General features: G+C 43.9%; 1 protein-coding gene across 1 annotated transcript in view; it reads left to right on the forward strand.

The window, feature by feature from the left end:
- The first annotated feature begins 3,568 nt into the window (after positions 1–3,568).
- The window catches only part of FBF1 (Fas binding factor 1), a 67,256-nt gene continuing 43,496 nt past the window's right edge, over positions 3,569–27,328 (forward strand). Inside the window, exons 1-8 of the mRNA XM_075177807.1 lie at positions 3,569–3,935; positions 4,116–4,143; positions 4,758–4,805; positions 9,132–9,213; positions 9,325–9,379; positions 10,278–10,328; positions 13,553–13,685; positions 21,648–21,734. Of these exons, the coding sequence (XP_075033908.1) occupies positions 3,897–3,935; positions 4,116–4,143; positions 4,758–4,805; positions 9,132–9,213; positions 9,325–9,379; positions 10,278–10,328; positions 13,553–13,685; positions 21,648–21,734 (523 nt within the window). The 5' untranslated portion in view covers positions 3,569–3,896. The remainder of the gene's footprint in view (positions 3,936–4,115; positions 4,144–4,757; positions 4,806–9,131; positions 9,214–9,324; positions 9,380–10,277; positions 10,329–13,552; positions 13,686–21,647; positions 21,735–27,328) is intronic.

Raw genomic sequence — 27,328 nt, forward strand, 5'->3', positions numbered from 1 at the left:
TATGTACTTAACAATAAACTTTTTTTTTTCATTTCTTATCTGGCCTCCTGTATGTATAATAAATTGGGGAGTGTGAGAGAGCTTTCTGGCAGTGTGTGAAATCATGTTGGTGGTGTGGTTTTATCCTTAGCAGCTACTCATCAGTGAATAGAACCTAATGCTACAGAAGAATTTTGTTACGTCCATAACTATCAGTCTCAATAAAGATTGTCCGATGCAATCGCTGTGGTTCCAAAGCACAAAGGTTTTATTCGCAAAATATATTACAGGGCAAAGTTTGGCATGCATACGCATGCGCTTGTTAGCACTAACGCAAGCTTCTATCAGAACGCTCTGGTTTCCAAAGCCAGAGGTGAACAATTTATACACAGCACAGTTGCAAAAAGCAGTGACATCACAGAGATACAAAGTTACAGTTGTAAGGTCTTCATGCATAGGTTGAAGGGTCTTGACCTCCCAGGAACGTGACGTGGCATTGGTGGTCATTGTTCCTTGAGATTGCCAGGTGCCCTTTCCTCAGGCTCTCTCCTCTAGACCTGTATAAATTTGTTTTTATGATCCCTGTGAGCTGGCTATTTGGTGTATAAATGTTTATAACTAGCATTCGCAAAGCACGAACACTACATAATTAATATGAGAAACATTCTCATGCAATTGCGAACAAAATTATACCAAACTATGTAATTCAGATGTTGGAAACATTATTTAGCCTATTTACCACTTCATATTTTACATCAACTAAAATAAATAGATTAAACTTATTTGCATGTCGTTATTTGCAATAATAATAATTCGATTGCCTACCAATCACATGGCCACCGATATTAGTGTACAGAAAATATTGCTTACCACTGTCATCCAATTATTAAACTTCAATGAAATCTAACATCATCATCATAATATTACCGTATTTCCCCATGTATAAGACGCACCTTTTTCCCCCAAATTTTGGGTCTAAAAAAAGGGTGCGTCTTATACACTGCAAGTCTTACTTACCTGAATGAAGAAGTCGGCACTTGGATGTGAGAGGAGAGAGGAGTCCCCGCTGGCTGTATGAACTGCGTGTCCCCGCCGGAAGTCCCGCCGCGTAACCGGAAGTAGCGGGTCCGCCCGGCTGTTCCAACTCCAGCCCCTGGTCTCCACTGGAAACAGGCCACAATTGCCGTGATAGGCGCTCCGAGAGGTAGAGGTAAGGCACTCAGCTAGAAGCCACCAGGGCCAGGGGGGACTCTCAGAAGGCGGGGGCACCCAGGAATCTGGAAACCGCCAGGAGGGCAGCATGCTCAGAGCATGAGACGGCGCAGGAAAACCAGCCGGCAGTGGGAGACCCCAGTTGTCTCAGGAAGCTTTTTTTTTTCATTTTGGGCCCCAAAATTAAGGTGCGTCTTATTCATGGGTGCGTCATATACTTGGGGACATATGGTATGTTGGGGGGGGGGGGGGAGGGGGGTTGCAGGGATAGAACAGTACAAATGTGAGCTTTCCAGAAAAAAGTGGGGACAATATAAAGTAAATACAGTGATAGAATGTTTCAAGAAGCCAAAAGAATCCGCTATTCACAATATATATTTTGCTGAAAGGTGTTCAGGGAGTAAATGTATTATGCTTCGATTTTATCAACTCGCCGGAAATCGGCGACTTTGCAGCTAAAATTTAAAGCGGCGATGGCTTGTAAAGGCAGCATGTTTGCCTTTACAAGCCATCGCCGCTTTAAATTTTAGCTGAAAAATCACTGATTTCCCGCGAGTTGAAAAAATCGGAGCATAATACATTTATCCCCAGGTATGGGAAAAAACCACAATGCACACTGGTAATAGTAAGCTGAGTAGATTGATACACTTGTAGACTAGAAGAATCCTGAAGCGTTACTCCGCCTCTTTGAGAGCGGTTTCATCAGAGGTATTGTGGACAGTGGATTCTTTTGGCTTCTTGGTTGTTGCCTAATGGACTGTTTCTGTTATTTTTAAATATCAATGGGTATATTCCCCATTATGGAAGGATGAACTCTCTTTGTTTGCACCTTATATTCATAATGAAAGGTGCTCTATATAGCGCTATTTCATCTGTACCAAAGGTATTATTAAGGATTGGAGTTTAAGCACTTAATTAAGGGAATTGTGCAATTAGTCCCGAATATTAGTTGGACTTAATCCAGCATTGAACTACTCTTGGATAACGCTATATGTTTGAATAAATCAACTATATCTTGAGTTTGAATATATAATACAATATCAAGTTATCGTATAAACACTGGAAGGACTGTGGAAACCTGTGGGCTTAAATATTTGCACTTGCACAAAAGATTTAATAACGTAAGCTAATTATCATCTTGGACCCAGAGCAATTGTGCTTTTCATAATCGCTTTTGCTATTTTCACTTGCCAATATTGTTATTAATTCATTATCTATGATATTTTTAATGGTTTTAATTGTTTAGAATAAATAAATGTATAGATATAATCTGTTAATCCTCTAATTTATCTTATTTCACCTCAACCAGCGCTCTTCTTCTGCCTTTTTTTTTTCTCATTAATCCATTAACTCTACATTATAACACTTTTGCTGAGCCTGAGTATGGTTTTAATTTACTCATTACAAAGCCTGGAGAGTAAGAAGCAACAGAATTGCATGTGATATACAGAATAAAAAGAATTTGTAAATGCAATTGCCCCATATTTGTCACTGGAAACTAAGGAAGAATTGGAAGCCAGGCAATAATGAATTTAATTTAACAACTGTAGTGTGATCGGCGCTACTTACCTAAAGGCAAAACATATACAATACAGCACCGCCGCGGACGCTTCTTTGACAGCGCCGCGGCTGCTGTATAGTACAGTGCTGCTATGGTTGGCACTTAGTTAGCGGAGGGGGGGGGGGGGGGTTCTGGAAACCCCACCTGCATGCGCCACTGTTGCTATAGGCAACATCTCCACTTTCTCAAACCCATAGTTTAGTAAATATACCCCTATATGATATATAGATTGTAAGCTTGCGAGCAGGGTTCTCTTACCTCTCTGTCTGTATTGCCCAGTATTGTCTTATCAGTGTTGGTTCCCAATTGTAAAGCGCTACGGAATTTGCTGCCGCTATATAAATAAATGTTGATGATGATATCACGCACAGTATAACAGATTGTTATGCACATGTGTAATTACTCAATTGCAAGAGAGTCCTGCTGGTGCCCTAGTGTACAACATTAAACAGTCTCTAGTCCACCAATCCTCCGTTATCCAAGAACATGAGTTTTATCCAAACTTTTATCTTGTCTCTGACTCCTGAGATAATATTTAAGGGCTTATATTGATATTGCGTGAGATATAACATATATTTTGCTTTCCATGGTCACAGTATTACTGTGGTAGTCCTATATATATTTGAGTTGGTAACATTGATGATATGGTTCTTGACATTTGCTATTATAGTTTATTAGGAGCGCCAAGAAATCGTTGGATTATAATAATGAATGTAATACCTATAGAAGAAATACAACATGGCTGTCAAAAGTAAACTACAATTCCCTTAATGCTGTGCGCGGAGGTAGGCAGGGCTAGTAGTAAAGGAAGTGTGTACTAGACTGGCGGTTACTGTGATTAAACATATGTGGTAGACAGGGTAATAGTAGAAGTGAGGTGAGTATGGAAATATCGGTTACTATGGTAACGGGATGACGCCTCAATGCCAACGTTCGATAGGAAATGATGAACAATCTGATGTTGCTCACGGTCTGTGTCACTCAAAGATCGCTATGATCCTGGATATCTGCCCCTGAGAGCGGAGCTTAGAGAGAACCCCGACACCTCCGGAGCAGCAATCACCTCTGTTGGGATATAGTGTGGGAAACATTCATGTTTATGAATGAATGAAACAACAGGAACAATTTTTACAACTCAGGAGAAATGAAGGGCAATCGTGATCGAGGCAGAAATAGTGATAACGTATGTCCCAATGCTGAATAATTGTATTAATTGTTATATATTGCATCACTTTTAATTGCAATTTATCCCTCATATGCACAACATTAGTTTACTAGGTTCACACAGCTTGTTGTACATATTTACATGACCAAACAGTCACAAATAAACCATTAAAGATTGTCTCATTTTTTTATTTTCTAGGCTTCCAAAAGTAAGACAAGATTCAAAGGTCAGTCTGTTACCTCAGTTGTTTTATTTTCCTTTCATTTGTCTCTTTTTTTTTGTTGTTTTTGTTTAATGTACTCTATTTGTATCTGTTTCTCTCTAGCTGTCTGTCTTTATTTTTATTTTACACACATTGTACTTCACTTACACACTCTCTAATATACATTCTGAAGTTTCTTTTCTGTTATTCTGTCTCATTTAGGGGCAGATTAGATTTGTAAAAAAGCCATTGTGGCTGTACATTTTTACTTAAGTGCGATAAAAAGTAACGCTCATTTTTGCTTTGACCTCTATGGGGTGCGAGTAAAGATTAGTGGATATTTCACCCAAAAAAAAAATCGCAGTGCAGTGTCTTGCAGCCGTTACGGAGACACTATGCCAGAGCCGTAACTTAGATTTCTAGCACCTGGGGCGAGAAAGACAAATGCCGCCCCCCTAGCCCTCAATTTTAACCAAATAAACCTAAAATATTCCTAAATTGCGCCCCCCCTTCAGCGTTGCGCCCTGGGCGGTCGCCCCCTGTCGCACAGCCCTAGTTACGGCCTTGCACTATGCAACACTTTTATTTACAATTGAATCTGCCTCTCAGTGTTGTTCTTTCTCATTCTTTGTCTGTAGATCCCATTGATGATATCCTTGGAGGTCTTCTTGCTGATGATGATGATGGTGAGTTGTGCATGATTACACTAGTACTCCCATCATTTTTACTTGGAAATTTAGTCACACATGTACCCTGAAATTTGGCACCTGTTAGATGCCCACTAAAGTAAAACAGTTGTAGGAGTTTGTCTCTATTTATATTGGTAATTTGATGGCATAGGGATATGAATTATGGTAAAATAGCAATTTAAAAGGTGTTATCTACACTAAAGTTTAAAAAGCTATGTACTACCAGATTCTGGACATTCTGGGACTTGCTGTTAAGCCTGGTACTGTAATTATGATTTCCCTATTAAATTTCACTAAATGCCTGTTCAGTTCACAATGCCTATTTTGCCTATGGCTGCCATGTGTCCTAATGTTTCAAGGGTAGTCACGCTTTTTTTTTCCCAGTTAATTCCTAAATAACTTAAGAAGAGGAACCATGTCCAAATACATACTCCAAGTTTGGTATACTTCTCCTAATTCTCTTCCTCACGACATATATCCAATGGCGTCATTTATGCATTCACCAATGTTTTCTCTTGCATCCTATCTGGGTCACACTGCTACCATAGGGTTGTTTGAGGGGAGCTAGGAGTTGGCATTTAAACAGTTATTTATTTGTTTAACCTACAGACAGACTCCTCCTCTCTACAACCCCCAGCATCCTCAGTGTAATTTGAGTGCCCAAGAAGTTGGGCTTACTGTGTTCTGCTCTGCAGAGTTTTCTTACAGACTTAGAGAAATTTCTTTTATTTTCATACTACTTACTGGGGCTGTGTTGGAAACACATTTTCTCACAGGACCCCGGCTGCTGCATTGCCAGAGCACGGACAGCACTAGCACTATAGATCACTATAAGAAGTGACAAGAGGGTGACCGGTGCTGCTAGTTAGCAGAGAGCGCCATAATCCCGATGCACGGCACCATTTTTAGGATGGTACCAAGTTCCCCGATAAGGAAAGGGGGAGACTTGGACCGCACACTGTCACGGATGGGCTAAAGGGCGCTGCGGGCTTATATATTTAGAAGGCACAAAGAACTTTTATGGTTGCACTGTTGGGACGCAGACACAGTCTAAGAAATCTCTGGAGGCTCTGTCCTATTCGGGCTCTGTCCTCTTTGGTCTAGAGTTGGATTCTATGATCTGTCAGGCCACAGGAGGGAAGAGCAAATTCCTTCCAGTGAACGTTCCAAAACTGAGGACTCAGAGATTCGGATCCTTCAGTCAGCCCTTTCGGGGACGTTCCCTGACGGTGGGTCAACCAAAAAGGGGCAGATCGCCCTTTTCCAGGGGCCAGTACTAGAGGGATAGGTCACCCTACACTTAGAGGCGACCAGGGACCAAGCTTCCTGAAAAACCAGCAGCCTGACTGGTCCCCCCTCTCCTCGCGTCTGCGGTGGTAGGGGAACGCTTGCTGCTGTTCAGGTAACAATGGACAGGGTCCTCCCGGGATCAGTGGATGTTGGTTATCATGGAAAAGGGGTACAGGATCAACGTCATGGGATACCATTCTCATGTTTTATGTCACTGCCCCTCCTCGAGATCCACTGAAAAGAGCGGCAATGCGACAGGCGGTTGATTTGCTTCTTTCCGCAGGGGTCATAAGTCAGGTCGCAGAGGGGCAGAGAGGCAAAGTGTTCTACTCTAACCTCTTCCTAGCCCTCAAGCAAGACAAGTCCATCCATCCAATTCTGAACTTCAAGGCTGTTAATCTACACCTTCGGGTGGACAAATTCCGCATGGAATCCATTAGATCAGTGGTCAACAAAACAGAACCATTGGAGTTTCTGGCATCCATCAACATCCGGGATGCCTATCTACATATACTCATTTTAGAAGGCCACCAATCTCTGCTCAGGTTCACTCTTATTATCAGTTCTGGGCTCTTCCCCTTGGCCTCTCCGTGGCTCCAAGGGTGTTCACCAAGATTATGGTGGTAATGGCCGCACTACTGCACTCCTAAGGGATCAGCATAGTTCCTTACCTGGACGATCTGCTGATCAAGGCAGATTCGAACCAGCTGCTGAGACAGCATCTTTCTTTTACCATTCGAGTTCTGGGACAGCATGGGTGGATAATAAATCTTCCAAAATCCCAATTTTGACAGGTCAGCAGATGGTCTTCTTGGGTCTGTTCTTATATACCAGGTTGCAAAAGATTATTCTTCTGGGCAACAAAATGCGCTCCTTTCAGACCTCTGCATGAAAAGTTCTGACCCTTCCTCAGCCTTCCATGCTAGTATGCATGAGGCTTCTGGGCCATTCGAAACACTTCCCTTCCGGAAATTCCTTTCATGCACCTTTCAATGGGACCTGTTGAAGAAATGGATGGGCTCCACCTACTGCTTGGATTCACAGTTTATACGGCTGTTTTAGGAATCCCGTCAGTCCCTTCGCTGGTGGCTGATGAAGGATCATCTGTCCATAGGCAGGTTCTTTGCCACCTGGTCCTGGACCATTGTCACAACGGATGCCAGTCTCCTAGATGTGGAGCCATGGTGTTTCAGATGCGTTTTCAGGGGACACGGTCACCTTGGGAAGCTTCGCTTCCGATAAATGCTTTGGAGTTGAAGGCCATGTTGCTAGTGCTGCGGGGCGCACAACATGTTCTGCAGGGTAATCCAGTACGGCTCCAGTCCGACAATGCCAGGTCTGTGTCGTATGTAAATTGTCAAAGAGGTACCAGGAATGGGAGAACCATGTAAGTGTTCACTCCCTGAGTGGAAAAACTGTGGAGGCCAAGCTACTGGTCCCTCCTCCCGGAGGTTTTTCAGTCACTGGTCCGGAGGTGGGGTCTTCCTGACATCAACTTGATGGCTACTCTCCACAACAGGCAAGTGGACAAGTTCTGTTCGAGAACCAGGGATCTTCTTTCGTTAGCGGTGGACGTCATGACCATGCGGTGGGTGTTTCAACTGGGATATCTGTTTCCTCTCATTTTAATGCTGACCTGAGTTCTCAGGTGAGTGTAACAAGGAGGGCTACCCGTCATCCTGGTAGCTCCACATTGGCCACGTCGGGTCTGGTTCGCAGACATTCTGTGACTGGTGTGTAAACCAGGGTGGCGTCTACCACTCTGCAACGACCTGCTCCTGCAGGGGCCGTTTAGGTTCCAGGACCTTCCTCGGCTGGTTTTAACAGAGTAGCTGTTGGAGCCAGTCTTTTGCAGGCAAAACCTTTATCCACCAGAGTAGCAGACACAAGGTCGCGAGCTAGGAAGCCTGCTTATGCCCGCATTTATAACAGAGTGTGACGTATCTACATCAGGTGGTGCAAGCATTGCTCTTGCTACACAGAGATTTGACTTTCTAGACACTTGGTCTTTCTCCAAGATGGTTTCTCCTTATGTCTTAGACTTTTTTCTCTGAGAATCCATGTCTTGGCCCTTTCTGTTTATTTCCAGAAGAAGATTGCAGATCTTCCGAAAGTGAGGACCTTTCTTAAGGGGGTCTTGCATATCCAGCCTCCTTACGTTCAGCCCACAGCTCCCTGGGATCTGAACCTGTTGTTAACTATGCTTCAGAGCGCACACTTTGAACCATTGAGCAAGGCGGACTTTAGGTTCTTCACGTGGAAAGTGGTTTTTCTCTTGGCCATAGCATCTGCAAATTGAGTGTCAGAACTTGGAACCCTTTCTTGCTGTTCTCCCTATCTCATCTTCCATGATGATAGAGCTGTCCTGCGGATGGTTCCTTTTTTTTCAACTTAAGTTGGTTTCAGGTTTTCACCTGAATCAGGAGATCGTGGTCCCGGCTTTCAGGGTGCAGGATGGATCTTCGGGCCTCCAGTCCGAAGAATCCTTAGATGTTGTTCATGCTCTTCACATTTATGTCAAACAAACTTCAGCTATTCGCACAACTGATTCTCTCTTTGTGCTGTTGGAGGCGCCTAACAGGGGATGGCCAGCTACTAAGCAGACCATCGCTAGGTGGATTACATCCACCATAATGCAGGCCTATGTAACGGCAGATCGGTGTGTGCTTAGCCGTATTGCCACCCATTCAACTTGCTCAGTGGGTGCTTTTTGGGATGCAAAAAATAGGGTTTCAGCAGATCAGCTTTCCCGAGTGGCTACCTGGTCCTCTGTCCATACCTAGTTTTACCAGTTTAAAGTTTTTGCGCTCACGGATGCCAGTTTCGGCCGTAGTGTTTTGCGTGCTGGGCTATCAGAGCGATCCCTTCTTAGGGGGCTGCTTTAGAATGTCCCCATGGTAGCAGTGTCCCCCAGATAGGATGAAAGAGAGAGGAGGATTTTTATACTTAATCGTTTGTCCCCCAGATGAACTCAGAGAAAAGGATTTATCGTAAGGATTTTTTTTTAATACTTTTATGGTGTCACCTCCACAGATCCGTCTCCATCCACGTCACACAAGACAAGGCTTCTGACCACTGCCCCCTCCAGCAGAACCCGGCCTGTCCCCACCAAGAAGTGAGATATTGTGGTTTTCATTTTTTGAATTCTATCACAAGTATAGAAATACATTTATAAAATATTGATTTGCCGCTTTAGTATTTACTATCACTATTTTCCTTAAATCAGGTCAGCACGTGATGATGATGCCTCCTTCAGTCAGCTGGCAAAAAAAGCAGCAGAGGTGATATTTGTATCTCTAAATGATAAAACTTAAGGAGGGTGTTAGACAAAACCTATTTTATCATCATCATCTATTTATTTATATAGCGTATATATATTATTATAGTGTATATTATTTATACTCATTCACATCAGTCCCTGCCCCATTGGAGCTTACAATCTAAATCCCTTAACATACACACACAGTCCTAGATAGACTAAGGGCAATTTAATAGCAGCCAATTAACCTACCAGTATGTTTTTGTAGTGTGGGAGGAAACTGGAGCACCCGGAGGAAACCCACACAAACACAGGAAGCACAAACAAACTCCACACTGATAAGGGAATGGTCGGGAATCAAACTCATGACCAAAGTGCTGTGAGGCAGAAGTGCTCGCCACTTAGCCCCTGTGTTTTATATTAAAATGAACCTGTCATGCCTTACAGTGTGCTCTCATCTGTCTCTCTGTGTATCCTGAACCTTTATGTCCCTTTGTCTTCTGCCACTTTCTCCTGTTTTTGGCCTCCACTCATTCTTCTGCTCTTGTCCCCCTTTCACTTATCTTTGTTGTTTGTTCCCCTGCGTGTACCCTCCTTTGTCCCCATCATGTTTCACCCCCTCTCCACTGTGTTTTTAGCAATCGTTCAAATGTTTCTCCAGACCTAATCCCCTATTTGTCTGTCTTGCTTATATGGTCTTCACTTGGCCTACCAGCCTTATGTAGTAATGTCATTTTCCACTTGGATGTCAGAGTAAAAATATGCCTTGTGGTGTTCTAAGCACTATCTTATTTTTCTGTCTAGCATTATGTACGTGCACAAATAATAGTGTTGTTTGTTCACAAATACATTGCTAATAGTACATAGGTTGTTTATTTCAATGAACAAAACTTCTTTTTTGTTAATATATCCGTGTACAGGAGTCTGATGTCTCAGATGCTGTTCCACAGGCTCTGCTTGAAAGCATGAAGGTAAACATATTTCCTTTTTATTCAGAAGTCTTTTCATAGAATAATCTCAGAGGGATTCTGGTCACTGCAATTCGATGTAAGAAATAAGCACTGACCACTAAACCTAATTTTTAGATCCGGTTTTAATAACCATAATTTACATAAATGCATACTTACCTACTCTCCCGGAATTCCCAGGAGTCTCCCGAATTTCGGGGAGTCCTCCCAGATTCTGGGAAGAGTAGGCAAACCTCCCGGATTCGCTGAAATTCACAGCATTGAATGGCAGGGGCGGGGATTAATCACATCATTAAGCCCCACCCCCGCTATTCAATGCCGTAAATTTTGGCATTTTATAGTGGGGGCGGGGCTATGGTGCCATGTTGACGTCACTACGCCCCCTCCTGCCCCCCTGTGGATCGCCCGGGGAGAAGATTGGTGTAGCGTAGCTAGATAGCAAAAGGTTGCAGTGATCAAGGCAGAAAAAATGAGAGAATGGGTAAGAGTTTTGCTAATGTCCAGACTATATATCTTCTTTTAGACTTTTTGGTTCCACCTTGAAAACCTCCGTTGATTGAGCATATCAGAAGTGCAGATAGACCATAAAGATTTATTGTAGACATGTATTTCTGTATGCATGGACCAGTAATAGCAGGTGCAGTTTTGCATACATAGATTTGTTGCACCTCCTGTTTTGTGTGCCTTGTGAATGACCCTTATTAAGTTTGTCTAAATCATTATCGACATCTATGTGTTAAGTTCCAGCAGACTACACAGCACTATACAATTGGGAATGAATAATAATATATATAATTCCTTTTTTAGCCAAGGAGTGTACAGACTGGCTGAGGTTAAGCACCACCCACAGAAAAGTCCTCTCCTATCCGTAATTCACACCCTCCTTTAGTTGGGGAGCTCAGTTTTTGGAGTTTCCTCAGCAACAAAGTTAAGGCCATGGGTATAGCCCATGGTTTTTTTTTTTCCTGCAGATTATTCTCAAGATCCAGGTTCCCCCTGGCAGAGGAAAGACTTTTGTTGCTCTCTCCAACACTGCTCCTGATGCTCATACCAGAGACCAAGTGTTTCTACTGGTACCATTGTTAAATCCTAAGTTCTGCACCCACTGAGCAGTCCAGTGCCAGGAGCAGGATCCACCCTTTCAGCTATGACAGATCATCTAAGGAATCCTTTTCTCAAAGGAATTAGTGGCAACACTAAAAAACAGTTTTGTGCACACTGAACTTACATTACCAGATTGTACTATCTCTGATCTGGCACTCTCCATTGTTGATTGGTCGTAGGCTCACTTTGTTTTCCTCATAATAAGGATCCATTCACCCTAGTTAAGGGAGAGTGGGATATTCCAGGGAGGCGTTTGTAGTCAAGTAGGCATTTCGGGAAGCTGTCTCCCTTTTCAGTGGACAATGTCCAGACCATGATCTGTTTGTCTCTGATTGGACAACCAGAGAAAAACAGGACAACATATTTTTTTACCACGCCCAGATTCTGTGTCTTTTAAGAACTCATTTAATAGAGTACTGGATGGTCTCTTAAAATTTCTCCACAACAGGCTTTTCCCTGTCCCATTCTTATGCCATTATGTGGGAGGCAAAGACTATGGAGAAATGGGTTTACGGCATTCTTACCAGTCTAATAGATCTCTCCTCACCTGGTTACTTGCTGCAGCTGGAAAGACTCTCTGGCGTGGTGGCTGGGTCCGTCTAACTTGTCCGAGGCACAAATTTTAGTTCTGTCCATTCTCTCATAGACATCATTGTGTTTCTTTCACAGAGGTAAAGACCTTTCCTAAGGCGGCTGCTCACCTACTTTTCCCCCAAATGATCCTGCAGGGGGGTATTAATCTGGCCCTTCCCTACCTTCAAACTAACCTTTTTGAGTCTTTGTTTGATACTACCCTACAGGCACTATATCTAAGGGGACCTTTATTCTGACCATATGCCATGTCCACAGAGTGTTGATGTGGCTGCGCTCAGTTAATCCATTCAATGTCTTTCGTTTGGATGAAGTGGTTCTGAGGACCAATCCGTGTTTCCTCCCAGTGGTTGTCTCTGACTTCAATAGAAACAGTAAATAATTGTCATTCTTAGGAGGTATTCTGCCTTTTGTTCTTCGTATGGTGTTCTTCATTGCTACACAAGAAAACTGTGTTCCCTGGCTGGAGGAAGTGTTTAAGTAGTGATTGGAGGGACAATGCAAGTGGTGGTTAATCCCAGTGTCAGTTTGGCATTGGGGAAATTTATTGGCAAGTAAAATTCCTGTTATATTTTACATTAGTGGGACTGTATATTCAGGGCCGTAACTAGGACTGTGCGACAGGGGCGACCGCCCAGGGCGCAACGCTGAAGGAAGGCGCAATTTAGGAATATTTTAGGTTAATTTGGTTAAAATTGAGTGCTAGGGGGGCGGCATTTGTCTTTCTCGCCCAGGGCGCTAGAATTCTAAGTTACAGCTCTGTGTATATTTGTCAATTGTCCTCATTAGGATAATCCAAAACATAGGCTAAAGTTCTGTCCGATAGATTAAAACAAAGAGGAAATACCAATGAAAAAGTCCTATCACACGGGTTGTATACGTGAAAGAAATCATCTACCTTCTGACTACCAGCTGCGCAACTGATTTATATAGTGCACTAAACACTTTTACCTTTTCAATCTGGCTGGACCAATATGTAATGTGTAGTACTCATGTATTAAATTCCTATTGTCCTATAGATTGTAACCTTGTGAGCAGGGCCCCATTAAGCTCTCTCTCTGTAATACCCAAACTCGTTTTATTACTGTGTTTGTTACCAATTCTAAAGCGCCAGGGAATATGCTGGCGCTATATAAAAGTTAATACATAATTAATAAACTTCTTACTGAAAGAAAAAAGGTAATAAAAAAATATATTGCAAAAACATCTTTAAGACATTTTGGCACATTTTAGTGTTATATATTCTGGCTTGTAAAATTTGACAATTTCTGTTAAGAAAAGCATATGCTATTTTGGATGCAGTTAACAATTAAGGTCTCTGGCTTAGCAAGGTGGCCTATTAAATGCAGACATAGTATATATCAATTCTAAGTTGAACCTTATCTGTATTTGGTTGTCTGTTTTCTGAAAGTCTATATCTGGTTCACATTGTACTTTAAAAAAAAAAGAAACAAACAAAGAAACAAACAAAAATATCAGCTTTATTTATTTATATAATTTCATTCGGTGGTTTTGCTGGGTTTCCTTTATAGGATTTGGATGACATGGATGCAGAACTTTTTGGATCAATAAAGCCAAAATCAGCCCCTTCAAAGGGTTCTTGGAGGAGCCATATCACTGGCAGTAACTGTGAACCTGAAGAAAAGACAACAGGTGCTAAAAGAGGTAAATGTTAGAGAGCCAAACATCTCTTGTTGTTTCATTAAATGTTTGTATTTGCACTGGACCACTGAAAATATACAATAAAATTATGGCTTTAATTTAAATACGTATTGTAGCGCCATGCTTAGTGACATTATGTATGGAGCCATCCTTGCTCCCGGACTTGACTGTCTTACAGTTACACATTCCGCACCTTCTCTTCGCTGTTCTATCCTCTGACTTTTGACTGTATGGATGTAATAGGATGGCTCTGTGCACACTCTGGTGCCGGAGCAGAGGTATTTTTGTACCCTATACTGCGGTCGTTATGCACATCTGATTATTGGCTTGCATTTTTCTTGGCTATAGTTTTCCTGTGAGCTGATTCTGGCATTACATATCCCTATATATATATAGGGATATATATATAGGGGTATAGAGGGCGCTGTGTGGAGTATGGCACTAAAGACTTGTCTAGCCTGCTCCTCTCCCCTCTTTGCCTCCTCCAGCCGGAAATACTTAGTTTATTTAACTAAAAAAGCCACAAGAGAGGGCGAAGCACAACCAGCAGAACATTCAACAGAACTGTCAGAACAAAAATGGGTGGGAGCATAGTGAATAGAATGGGCGAAGCGATTTTCCGGTAAATACAAAAATCTTGTTTTCTCATCAGTTGGGGGACACTGCTCACCTTGGGGACATTCCAAAGTTGCCCGTATGTGTGGGAATGCTCAGACTGAGCGGCACATAAAACTTTACGGCCAAAACTGGTATCTTTGGTAGCAAAGATGTGAAAATGGTAGGATCTGGTGAATGTGTGGACAGAAGACCAGGTAGCTTCCCTACACAATTGCTGGACCGAAGCCCCATACCGCCCAGGAGGCGCTAACCGACCTGGTGGAGTGAGCAGCAAAACCGTCAGGAACTGGAGATCCTTCAGAAATATAGGCCTGACGTTTAGAAGTACGATCTATGAAAATTCTCAAGTCTCTAACCCCATCCAACAACCGGACTGAGTTCTGATTGGAAGACAGTGAATCCTGAGGTAACACCGAAAAAACAATTTCTTGATTTATGTGGAACTTCGAAACCACCTTTAGTTGAAAGGAAGGCTTAGTGCGGAGAACCGTGCGGTAATCATGAAAGTCCAGAATAGGAGAGCGACAAGATGGAGCCGCCAATTCTGAAACACGGCTGGCCGAAGAAACAGCCAGCAAAAGGCCACCTTCCAAGAAAGAAGTTTTAACAAAACTTTGACTGGATCACTTATAAATAACTTATTGTAATAATATATGTAAATTAGATTGTCCTATTTCATTTGGATTGCCCAAAGCTGCAGATAGGACTGTGCTTGAAGCAGGGCATGAAATACTGCCCTCAGTTCCAGAACATTTATGGGTAATGTCCATGTCGCTTGAAATCTGAGATGAAGTGACTGCATCCCATTCCAAAAGACTGGCATCCGTGGTCACCACGATCCAGTTCCAAACCAAGAAGGAACATCCCTGATTGAAATTGTCCTTCCTCAGCCACCATAGAGGAGACAGGTGTGTTGTCGCCAACAACCTAAATAACTTCCCTTCCAAACGAGGATCCGATCTGGACCACTTTGCCAGAATCACCTGCTGGAACTTGCAAGAATGAAAGCGCGCAAACTGAATTGCCTGAAAAGAGGACAACATGCGTCCCATCAGCTTCATGCACTGAAGTACTATAACGCGCTTGAGAGACAGTAAGGTCCTCACCAGACCCTCTGACAACTGGTGTCGAACAACAACACCAGGAACACCTTGCGCTGGTCAGGTACCAAACTCGACTTCTTGAAGTTGAGTACGCAGCCGTGAGCTTGCAAGGTGTCCGTGGTCGGGTGCAGATGCGACAGGAGAAGAGCTACCGACTCTGCTTGTCAAGGTAAGGTAAGATAGTCACCACACTTGTAGACGTAACTGAGCTGCCATGACAGCCATCGTCTTTGTGAACACTCGCGGTGCAGTGACCAGATCTGAACTGAAATTGGTCCTGACCTACCTCAAACCGCAGAAGGTTCTGGTGACCTTCCCAGATAGGTATATGTAGATAAGTTCTTTGATGTTCAAGGAAGCCAGGAAATTGCCTCTTTCCATAGAATTGATCACAGGCTGGATGGATTCCATCTGAAAACTGGGCACCCACAAGTGGGTGTTGAGAGTCTTCAAGTTTAGAATAGTTCTGAAAGACGAGTCTGGTTTTTGCACCAGGAAGAGATAAGAGTAGTAACCTTGATCTCTCTGTCCTAGAGGAACCGGAACTATCGCTCCCGAGGTCCGAAGTGATTTGTACTGCTCCCTGAAGGGCCTCTCTTCTGACTGCCTCCCTGGGAAGAGGTGTAGACATGCGGCACCCCCACCAGGTCCAGAACATTCCCCCCTGCACACTACCCCTTTTATCCAGGCGTCTGTGGTAGAACAGACCCACCGCTCCTGAAAGGGCAGCAGGCGTGCTCCAACCAAATAAGTGCTCAGATGGGGGGAGCAAGGAGTCATACAGTCTGTTTTTCATTTGGCTTTGACACAGGACGACGTCCAGTCCAAGCCTGCTTTCCCCTCAACTCGGAGCTGGGTCTTGGATTCTCTAGGAGTTGCCTTTGGAGCTACCAAGAACCGAAATGCTTCCCTTTTACTTTAGACGCAGCCACCAAAAGAAGGGAACTCTTTCCCCCATTGGCCTGTGCAATGAACTTTTCCAAAGGCGGAATAAAGAACGCTGAACCGTCATATGTTATGGACTCTAGAACTCTCTTGGAATCAGCATCCACTTCCCAAGACCTGAGTCACAACATGCGTCTAGCCGCCACTGCTAAGGAACAGGTTGATAACAAACCTTGCCCCGTATCCAGAACTGCATCCCCTAAGAACTCTGCAGCATCTTTAATATTTTTTGCTAGAGGATCCAGATCAGTTCTAGCCATTCCATACTGAATGCCGTCATGAAGGGCTGTAGCCCATTTTCAACGACCTTAACGACCCCTGCCGCCGCCATAACTGGGCGCAGGGAAGCCCCAGACGCTAAATAAATGGATTTTATAGTCCCTTCACACTTTTTGTCAGTAAGGTATTTGAGGCTAGCCGCACTTGGCGATGGAATGATAGTAGACTTTGCCAAATGTGCAGCATCTGTACTGAGATTAGTCTTCCATTACACCACCTCCGAATCCGGAAAGGGGTAATAAAGCCGATACAGTTCTTTTCTTTGCCCTTTTGGACATGGAAGCCTGTGATGTTTGTTCCACATCAGAGATATTAAGAAGCGGCCTTACCGCCAGGATCAGATCCTCCTTTCCCTGTCTGCTAGAGAGATCTTCCTTCCAAGTGGACAGATCCTCATAGTCTAAATCGTCCTGAAGTTCATGGATCCATGTCAGAATCCGCCAAATCATGCAGAAGAGGGAGACCTTAGCGTTTGTGCTGTCTAGCCCCTCGTGGGTTGTCTCTCTTTAATTCTGCAATGGAATGTACCAGCTCCTTGGCCCAGACTAGTTCCACATTGTCAGCTGAACTCGCAGATGAGCGCTTCCCCAGGTCTTTGGACTCACAAACAGTGCACAGGCCCACCGGGTCTTACCGTCTACCAAGCAATTTGGATTCACACCTGGAACAGGTGAAAAAAATCACAGGAACAGCTTTGGACTTGGAACTGGTCACTTTTTTCTGACAAAACATAAAGAGAATGAGAGACACACTGTAGAACAATCTATGAAAGAAGGGTCTGACAGTATAAACACCCCTATAACTGTATTAGGGTGAAGCTGTATCACTATGTATATATAAAAATATGTATCAGCTGTATGTGAAACCTAAATGTACTCTGCAACGTATCCCACAAGGAGTACAGTAGTGAAAACAACACAATCACACAATAGATATATAGAATATGCTAAATCACTTTATGGGGCAGATTCAATTCTAAAAAAAAATTCCCGGAACTGGCGTGAGACACTGCGCTGCAATTTTTTTTGGGGTGAAATTACCGCTCACTTTTGCCCATAGAAGTGTGAGATAATGTAAACGCTACTTTTTGCCGTATAAACGATAATAAAGTGCGGCCGCGATGTTCTCAGGAACATCACAGCCAATTGATTCTGCCCCTATATCTATAGGTTGTCCCCAGGGAAAATGGCTACTGAGCTTCAGAAAGCCTGGGAAAACAGGGGGAGTTAACCTTTGTGAACTTCACCACCATTAGGGCCTGTTACTGTAATGGTGCTGCTCTATGTAAAAAAACACACCATACATGCACACAGAACACTGGTGGGGACTGCGCTCCAGCAACACAGAGATGTGGTGGGAGCGCGTCAACTATTGTTTTGTTACAAGTGGCTGGAATCATCGTTCGACCCCTGACTCAGGGGCATTGTCATGAGGGGTTAGATCATAGAGCTGCCACACTTCCATTGTTGATGATTTTTCACAACAGGGCTTCCAGCCTGTGGGCTCTGGTGCAGAGCACTTTAAGTAGCATCCAGAAATTGCTGAATTCGGGAGTAATCATTCCAGTCCCAGCACTGGAAAGGGCTTTGGTGTTTTTCTCCAACCTCTACCTTGTCTCACAGTTAGACTGCTCTTCCAGGCCAATTCTAACTCTAAAGACTCTCAACCAGTTGATCCGAGTCCTGGGTGTCGAGATGGAATCTCTCAGGTCGGTTATTGCGGCCATGGACCTGGTAGAATTCATGGCGTCTCTGGACATAAAGGATGCTTCCCTTCATGTCCCCATTTGGCAGGGTCATCAGTGCTTACTGCGCTTTGGTTAGAAGAGAGCATCACTACCAGTTCAGGGAGTTACCGTTTGGTCTGGCCACCAACCCAAGAGTTTTCACCAAGGTGATGGCTATAATGAAGGCCCTTCTCCGTTCACAAGGTATCACTGTAGTACCTTACATTGGACAACCTACTTCTGAAAGCATCATCCTTCCATACTCTGTCCCATCACATTCAGACAACCATGTCCTTCCTAGAAGCTCATGGTTGGATAATCAATCTTCCAAAGTCTTCACTGATCCCAGTGCTGAGAATGCGCTTTTTAGGTCTTGATTTTGACACCAGGTATCTGAAAGTGTTCCTCCCTTTCTTGAGAAAACAAGACGTGTCTTTGCTTCGGTGCATGAAGTTGCTGGACACCATGTTCTCAGTCTTCGAGGCAGTGCTCTATGCAAAGTTCCACTCGCGGGTGCTTCAGTGGGAACTCCTGTGAAATTGGACAAAATCCCTTCTTCATCTGGACAGGCAGACTATCCTCTCCAGTGCGCCAGTCCGTCACCTGGTGCTGGACAGGTCTCACCTCTCCAAGGAACGCTATTTCCAAATGTGGGAGTGGACAGTTGTGACCACAGAAACCAGTTTGTTGGGATGGGGAGGGTTCATCTCAACTCTCAGATTTCAGGGTTTGTGGGAACCTCTGAAGACATCTCTCCCTATCAATGTACTGGAACTGCGAGCAATATACAGTGTTCTGGTCCAGGCACAGAGAGCTTTCTGCAAGGAAAGCCGGCAAGAGTTCAGTCAGACATGCAACAGCAGTCACATACCTAAGCCATCAGGGCGGCACCATCAGGGCTATAAAGGAATCGACCAGGATAATGTTGTGGCGGAGGGGCAAATTCCAGTACTCTCGTCAATTTTCATTCCTGGAGTAGACAACTGGGAGGCCGATTATCTAAGCTGCAACAAGGTCATCCAGGGGAAGGGTGCCTTCTTCAGGAGGTGTTCAATCTCCTAGTCAAATGATGGGATCACCCAGACATAGTTCTGATGGCGTCTCAGTTAAACTTCAAGGTTCCTCTCTTCTGCGCAGAATCCAGGGATCCTGTCGCAGGATTCGTGTTCGCCATGGTGATTTCATGGTGGTTTCACGTGGTCTACCTATTTCCTCAACTTCCCATGCTCCCACAGGTTCTAAAAAAGTTGAAGAGGGAACAGATGATGGCCATCTTGGTGTGGTTCCAGACTGGCCTTGCCAAGCTTGGTACTCGGACCTTCTCGGAATGGCAATAGAACCTCTGTTCAGATTGCCTCTCCGACCGAACTTACTCGCACAAGGTCCTCTTCCCTGCTACTCGTTAGGGCGTCTGGCTTTGATGGCGTGGCTATTGAAACCATGATTCTGACAGCCAAGGGGTTTTCTGCAGCAGTGGTAAAAACCATGATAAAAGCCAGGAAGCCTTATTCTACTGCTAACTATTATAGAGTCTGGAAGGCATATAGGCATAGGTTCTTTGATGTGAAATAAATCATTTTCACACATTTCGTTTCAACCTTTCCAGGTTGCTTGCTTTCCTTCAGGCAGGCTTAGACAAGGGATTGCGTTTAGTATGCTTAAAGTTGCAGGTTTCAGTGTTATTTCCAGCGCAAGTTGGCCTTCTTGCAGAAAGGTCACACTTTCTTACAAGGGGCGCTTCATGCTCTTCCCCTGTTTGTACATCCATTGGAGCCATGGGATCTGAACTTGGTTCTTCAGCCGTTGGTCAAAGAACCATTTGAACTTTTAGATTCTGTGGATCTTCGGTATCTCACTTGGAAAGGGGCTTTTCTACTGGCGGTGTCTTCGGCACAACGAGTATTTGAGTTGGGGGCGTTGTCTTGTATTCCCCTCTTCCTTGTTTTTCATGCGGACTGGGCAGTGCTTCGCACTAAGCCCTCCTTTGTTCCTAAAGTTGTTTCTTGCTTCCATTTGAATCAGTAAATTGTAGTTCCTGCCTTCTTTCCGAGTTCTCTGCCTTTGAATCAGTCATTGTTACTTTTGGACGTGGTCTGGGCTCTTAGGTGCTATATAGACCACACTGTGGGACTTCGCAAAATCACAGATCTCTTTGTGCTGTTTGATGCGTACAGATGCGGTTGACCGGCCGACCTCCAAGGTGTCTTTTAGCTCAATGGATCACTTCCACCATCAAACTGACTTATACGAGTCAGATAGGATGGTGCCAGGAGGTTTGTCAGCTTATTCGGCCAGGACTGTGGGTGCTCCTGGGCGGCGCGTTACGGAGTTTCAATCGAACAGCTGTGCCTGGCAGCTATGTGGTCGTCTGTGCACACCTTTGAGAAATTCTACAGGTTGCATCCCAGGATGATGACTTTGGGTGTACGGTTTTGCGTGCAGCGGTGTCAGAGCAGTCCTTCTCTTAGAGGCAGCTTTGTTATGTGCCCTATGTCTAGCAGTGTCCCCCAATAGAACGCAAGCGAAATTAGGATTTTTTGTACTCACCGTAAAATCCCTTTCTCGTATCCATTGTGGGACACTGTGCGCCCACCCTTGCTCTGAGTGTTTGTTGTGTTGACTGTGTTTGTTGTTGGTTAACCTATTTTCGGCCCTCCTTCAGGCTTTGTTACACATAAACTGAATACTCTTTCCTGTGGGAGGGGTACAGTAGGAGTGGAGCTACACTCAAAAATTTAACTGTTTAAGCGCCTTAACTCCTGGAACCACCTACTATACCCCTATATCTAGCAGTGTCCCCCAATGGACTACTAGAAAAGGATTTTACGGTGAGTACAAAAATCCTATTTTGTACTCACTGTTGGAGAACTGTAATTGTCCCTAGCATGCTCACACCTGCCAGTGCTACTCTTGATCATCGATTCACATCGTCAATAATAGAGAAAGGAGGTGCAAGCAGAGCTTTATTTGTTTCTGACACAGGTGTGGATTACACAGAGCCACCGTTTTGACATTCCTCATTGTTGACATGGGGAAAAAATTCTGCACAGCACTGGTGGTTGTGAGTATTGCGACTTTGCAGAGTTCTCTTGCGTGGGACCTCACACTCCTGCGAGTTGGAGGAGGGGCTCTGGTGACAAAGTGAAGTAAATCTTTCATCTGTGCATAGAACTATGCTTTAACTTTTCTTTTCCCCCAAGATAATGATGATAGTTTATATATAAAATGATTAAGGGATGAAGTAAGTGACCAGTGTCCATAACCTTTAAATCCTGTCCATCTCCCATGTAACAGTGAACTCTGCTCCTGAAAGCGAGACAAAGCAGTTGTCTGCACCTGTGGGCCGCCGAGCCAGTCTAAACAGGAAATTCTCCCTTGACGGTAAGTGACTAGAACTGGATATATTTACAAATCTATATACAAATAATTTGTGTACAGGTTACTTAAATTAGGAGTACAGCCTGAAACACATACTTCACACCTGATACAGAGGCTTATTGTTGGGTGCGGTTTTGGGACTCAGAGCCAGAACACGTATCCTACTCTGTTTAGCCACTGTGTGTGTGTGTGTGTGTGTTTGTTGCCTGCACTTCTTCTGTGTATTGTTGCTCCTTACTAGTCAATTAATATGTCAGACAAGGGGAAATCTGCCCGGGTTAAATTTTATTCCTGTTCCAAATGTACAAGCAAAATTCCTGTTGAACAGACTGACCAGGGGGCACTTTGTGCACAGTGTGAGATGGAAACACGGGTCAAGGCAGAGCAGGGGGTGGCTATGCTGTCTTCGGAGAAACCGGTGTGGGTTTCTTCTCTGGCACAGTCTGGAACAATGCTCACACAAACTCATTAATCGCCAGGCAGAGACCCAAGCAGTTTTTTTCACCTCAACGACAGGTTCCACAACAGCAGCCTCTGCAGAGGTGGTTGTGACACCTTCTTTGTAGGCAATTGCGGAGGCTGTGCCCCAGGTTCTGACTCCCTCTTCCTAGGTTACTCAGGGGAATCTGCTTGGTTCATTTCATTAGGGAAACAATTGCCCCCTAGACTCTTCACTCCCAGAGCCAAGCGTGCTCAGTCCTCTCACACATTACTTTCTGTCTCTGACTCATAAGGGTCTTCAGAGGAAGAAGGGGAACTCATGGAGAATTCTGACTCCACCCAGTGGGAAGACTGGGATGAAACTTCTAGAAACCAAGGCATACTTGGTGTTTTTGGTCTGTTAAGCCTTGGACTTTGTGGAATTAGAAGACTAGGGCTACTCTGACCAGCGTCTTTTTAAAAGTGTGTGTTTTCCATCATTAGCGGAACTAACAGACATAGTTGAATCCGCTTGAAAACAAGCGGACTGCGAGTTTGCTATTCCTCGCATGTTTGTTAACCTCTATCCTCTGCAGGAACAATAGTTCCAGTAGCTCGGTTGGCCCGCCATATCAAATTGCCTGTCTCTAGTTCGGCGGTCTTTCAGGATCCCACGGACCGAAAAATTAAAGGATTTCTCAAAGCCATCTTTATTGCGGTAGGTACCTCGTTCAGACCTATGTTCTCATCCGCATGGATCGCCAGAGCTATGGAAACCTGGGCTGACAAATTGACAGTATGTTTACATGATTCTGAATTGCTTCCCCTGGCTCTCCATTTGAAGGAAGCTTCAGGTTATCTTTATGAGGCAGGTCAAAATGCATCCTCTATTTCATCTTCGGTATCCGCTTTGGCAGTGGCTGCCAGGAGGACACTTTGGCTTCGATCCTGGGATGCGGATGTGGAATCTAAGAAGTCTTTAGAGGCTTTACCGTATTCTGGGTCGGTGGTTTTTGGACAACAATTGGAGAATATGATTTGACAGGCTATGGGGAGGTAAGAGTACCTTCTTTCCAATGAATGTTCCAAAACTTAGAACGCCTAGATTTGGATCCTTTTGTCAGCCCTTTCAGGGGAATCCTTCGTCCAGATGGTCAGTCCTCCATTAGAGGTAGACCTCTTGCGGCCCGGAAACAATCCCACATGGGCAGAGGTTCCTATTCCAAGAGACATCCGGTTTTCAAAAGTCCCGGACAAACTGTCAGCATGACGGGATCCCCCTCTCCTCAAGGCTGCGTGGGTATGGGGTCGCCTACCGTTATTCAAAGGCCAGTGGGCGGTGTCTTCTCGGGATAATTGGTTTTTAGGGATCGTGTCCAGAGAAGACATCATAGATCTCTGAGGACCTGCTTCAATCTGTCACTTCTCTTCTTTCCGCTGGATTTATCTGCCAAGTCTCGGAGTCACAGAAGGGCCAGGGTTCTATTCCAATCTTTTCTTCGTTCTCAAACCAGATGGTTTATTTCGATCAGATCTTGAATCTCAAGGGCCTCAATCAACACCTCTAAGTGGACAAGTTAAGAAGCTCCGATTTTTCATTTCAGGGCGCTTACCTTTGCTTTTTCCACTGCACCAAGAGTATTCACGAAGATTATGGCAGTCATGGCAGCACGTCTGCATTCCCTGGGAGCAGGGCCCTCTTAACAACATTTGGGGCCCCCGGGTAAAGCAGTGCACCGGGGCCCCTATATATATATTAAAAAAAAAAGAAAAAGATTATATATATGGGCCCTGCAGCCCAGGGGGCCCGTCAGAGGCAGCGAGAGAAAAAAGTTCCTGAAAAAAAGAAGAAATTACTTGCTCTCAGCTGGCGATTCGGCTCCCTCCCTGGTCTCCTCCTCCGTGCTGCGCTCCGCAGTGGATGTCGGGCGGGCGTGATGATGTCACGCCCGACATGCACTGCGAGCACAGCACGGAGGAGGAGACCAGGAAGGGAGCCGGATCGCCAGCTGAGAGCAAGGTAAGTATTTTCTTCTTTTTTTCAGGAACTTTTTTTTTTAGCTGCTTCTGATGGGCCCCCTGGGCTGCAGGGCCCCTGGGCACCTGCCCATCTTGCCCTATGGAAGAGACGGCCCTGCCTGGGAGTAAATATCGTTCCCTACTTGGACGAATTACTCTTTAAGGCTTCGTCGAGTCACCTCCTGGAACAACATCTGACCGTCACTATTCGGGTCCTGGAACACCACGGGTGGATAATCAATTATCCTAAATCCCAGTTAGTTTCCTGTCAAGGATGATTATCTTAGGCCTTCTCGTGGACACCAGACAGCAGAGAATTTTACTTCCTGTGCCCAAGGCTCGCGCTCTTCAGATTTCTGTACGGAGAATGCTCAATCATCCTCATCCCTCCATACTCTTAGGCATGAAGCTCCTGGGACATATGGTATCGACCTTCGAGATGCTTCCCTACAGACGTATTCACTCTCGCACCTTCCAGTGGGATCCCTTACGGCAGTGGTCTGGGTCCCCAATGCAACTCTCAGTGGATCATATTATCCACAGAGACTCGAAAATTCCTTTTTTGGTGGCTGAGTCCAGATCATTTGACGATGAATCAGTCCTTTGTGCCAAGGTCATGGATGTTGGTGACCACGGATGCCGGTCTTCTGGGCTGGGAAGTGGTGGTTCTCCAGCTTCGCCTACAGGGTCTTTGGTCGAGCAGGGATGCCTCCCTGCCGATCAATGTCTTAGAACTGAAGGCTATCCTTCTAGCCCTTCAGGGAATGCAATCGTTCCTACAAGGGAAATCAGTCTGCTTCAATCGAACAATGCCACGGCCGTGGCATACATAAACCGTTGGGGAGGAACAAAAAGTGCTGGCACCATGCAGGTGGCGACTCAGATTTTGTCATGGGCAGAGACATTTGTCCCAGCAATATTGTCAGTGTTCAATCCCGAGGTGGACAATTGAGAGGCAGATTATCTCAGCAGTCATGCAATCCTCCTGGGAGAGTAATCCTTGCATCCCCAAGTCTTCTAGGATCTGGTCCGGAGATGGGCCTTCCGGATCTGGATCTGATGGCGTCACTTCACAATTACCAGGTTCCCACCGATTCCAAAGATAGGATATCCCTGAGCGCTGATTTTAATAGTTTACAACTGAATAATTATTATAATCACATAAGTCACATAAAAATTACATAGATTTGTAGTCACCACTTTATTGTCGATAGGAAGAAATTATGCAGCTCCCTATAGAGATTGTTGTGTGATCAATCTTAATGCAAAGTAGATAGACTGAAAAATGGAAGCGCAAGCAAATCGTCTCCTCAGCAGATATATACCACCAACACAATCCATTAAAACATTTTATTAAATCCAATTGTATCTAATACAACCATAAAACAAATTATAAGTTAACTATAAAAATGGAGAAACAAGCGGTTGTTCACTTGAAGGCTGAAATAAAAAAAGATGTATAACAGTGTGAAAATGTACAGCTCGATGGTGAACATTAGATAGAATCATTGAAAATATCCATTACTGCTGTAATTGGTTGGATACATGTAAAATTCTTTGACCTTAACAGCGATCCGTAGAGATTATTTATTTTCTGTGCCATATGAATCTTCTATCCCACGGATAAAAGATAGTTACGGAACTACAAGTCCCTCTTAAAATGTTTATGTAAACAAGCCTCCTATAATAGCAATATTGTCAATGCTTGTCTAAACATACATGGAAGTAGCAGTCCACACACCACCCTCTATGGGTTGTACTCGCTGAAATAGTCATCCTATTACCCAGCTTAGTTGGTGACGTTTCATCTGATCTTAATAACAGGGAAAAAATAGCAGTTTGCTATACTCTCCTCCTGGGGGTGGAGGATGTATAATGGAACCCTAATTCTGATGCCGGTGATGTGGGTGATATCTCTTCTTAAGGCACAGCAGTCTGGTCAGGTGTTAGGATCCAAATCTATCCTGCTTTCTTTGTAAATCAAACAATGAGCACAGAAATGCTTGTAACTCCAAAATTACAATAACCATAAAATGGTAAATCAGGTGACGCATTTCTCCACAGTTAATTCTGGTTTCCTCAGAGATACTAGTCCAGGCTGTTTTTAAATCTGCTGATTGGTTCAAGCAGATTTAAAAACTTCTTACCTGGACTAGTATCTCGTACTACAGTGTAATACTAAAGTCTTGGGGCTTTAATATTACACTGAGGTCTGTAAGGGTTGCAGAGGGGAGGAGTCAACAGCAAGTTTAGTTCTTAACTATTTCAGTGCCAACTCCATGGGCCCTCATATGACCCCATTTTAGCAGTGTCCCCCAGATGGATTCAGAGAAAGAGATTTAACGTAAGTTAAAGGCAAAGCAAGAAATAATTGTCCATAATTTGGAGCATTTATAAATAAAAGGCAGGCAACATGTTTACATGGGCACCTATAGTTTCATCTTTAATTTTATAAAAAAAAATAATAAAACAAACCATATTCAGGCGCTAAATACACAAAATGACAAAATTAATAGAAAAGTTGTAAAAAACTAAGCTAACCATATATCCATAAAAAATAACAAAAATATCTAGTAAACTAAAATGTTTAAATCTCCAGCAGCTCTTCGCAAAAAGTAGTTGCAGTTTCACTAAAAACGAAAAAGCACTCAAAAACAGCTCTCATGTATACCTAAACTAAGTCACAAACAGTCAATATGGCAGAATGATTCATAACAGAGGAATGACTTTAATAAAATGTTTATTAAATAATTTTTTTAAAACCATGAAAATGAACATTTAAAAAATAGTAAAAACAACAACATATGCACTAACATAGAAAAAAAAATATTATTGACACTATAATTTACAATAATAGTGATCGGAAACTAGTACAAAGGAACAGTCTCTCTTGAACTCCGAGCCCCTTTAGGACTTTCCGATGAATCCTTCTGGATCCTGGATCTCAGTAGCACATTATATCTCAGGAGTTAAATCAACCGGTCTTGTGTATATCAAAACTGGGTCTCAGAATTTAGATAGCACTCTCCTTCTGAGAGGAAGGTAGCCTTAACCTTAATTCAAATAGTGTTTATAAATGGGATGGATTTCTCTTGATTTGTAAGTAATTCTGAGCTGCTGCAGGACAAGTTTACTTCACACCCCATAAATCAGCTTCT

This window comes from Mixophyes fleayi, chromosome 6 (genome assembly GCF_038048845.1).
Source record: "Mixophyes fleayi isolate aMixFle1 chromosome 6, aMixFle1.hap1, whole genome shotgun sequence".
Classification (NCBI taxonomy): Eukaryota; Metazoa; Chordata; class Amphibia; order Anura; family Limnodynastidae; genus Mixophyes; species Mixophyes fleayi.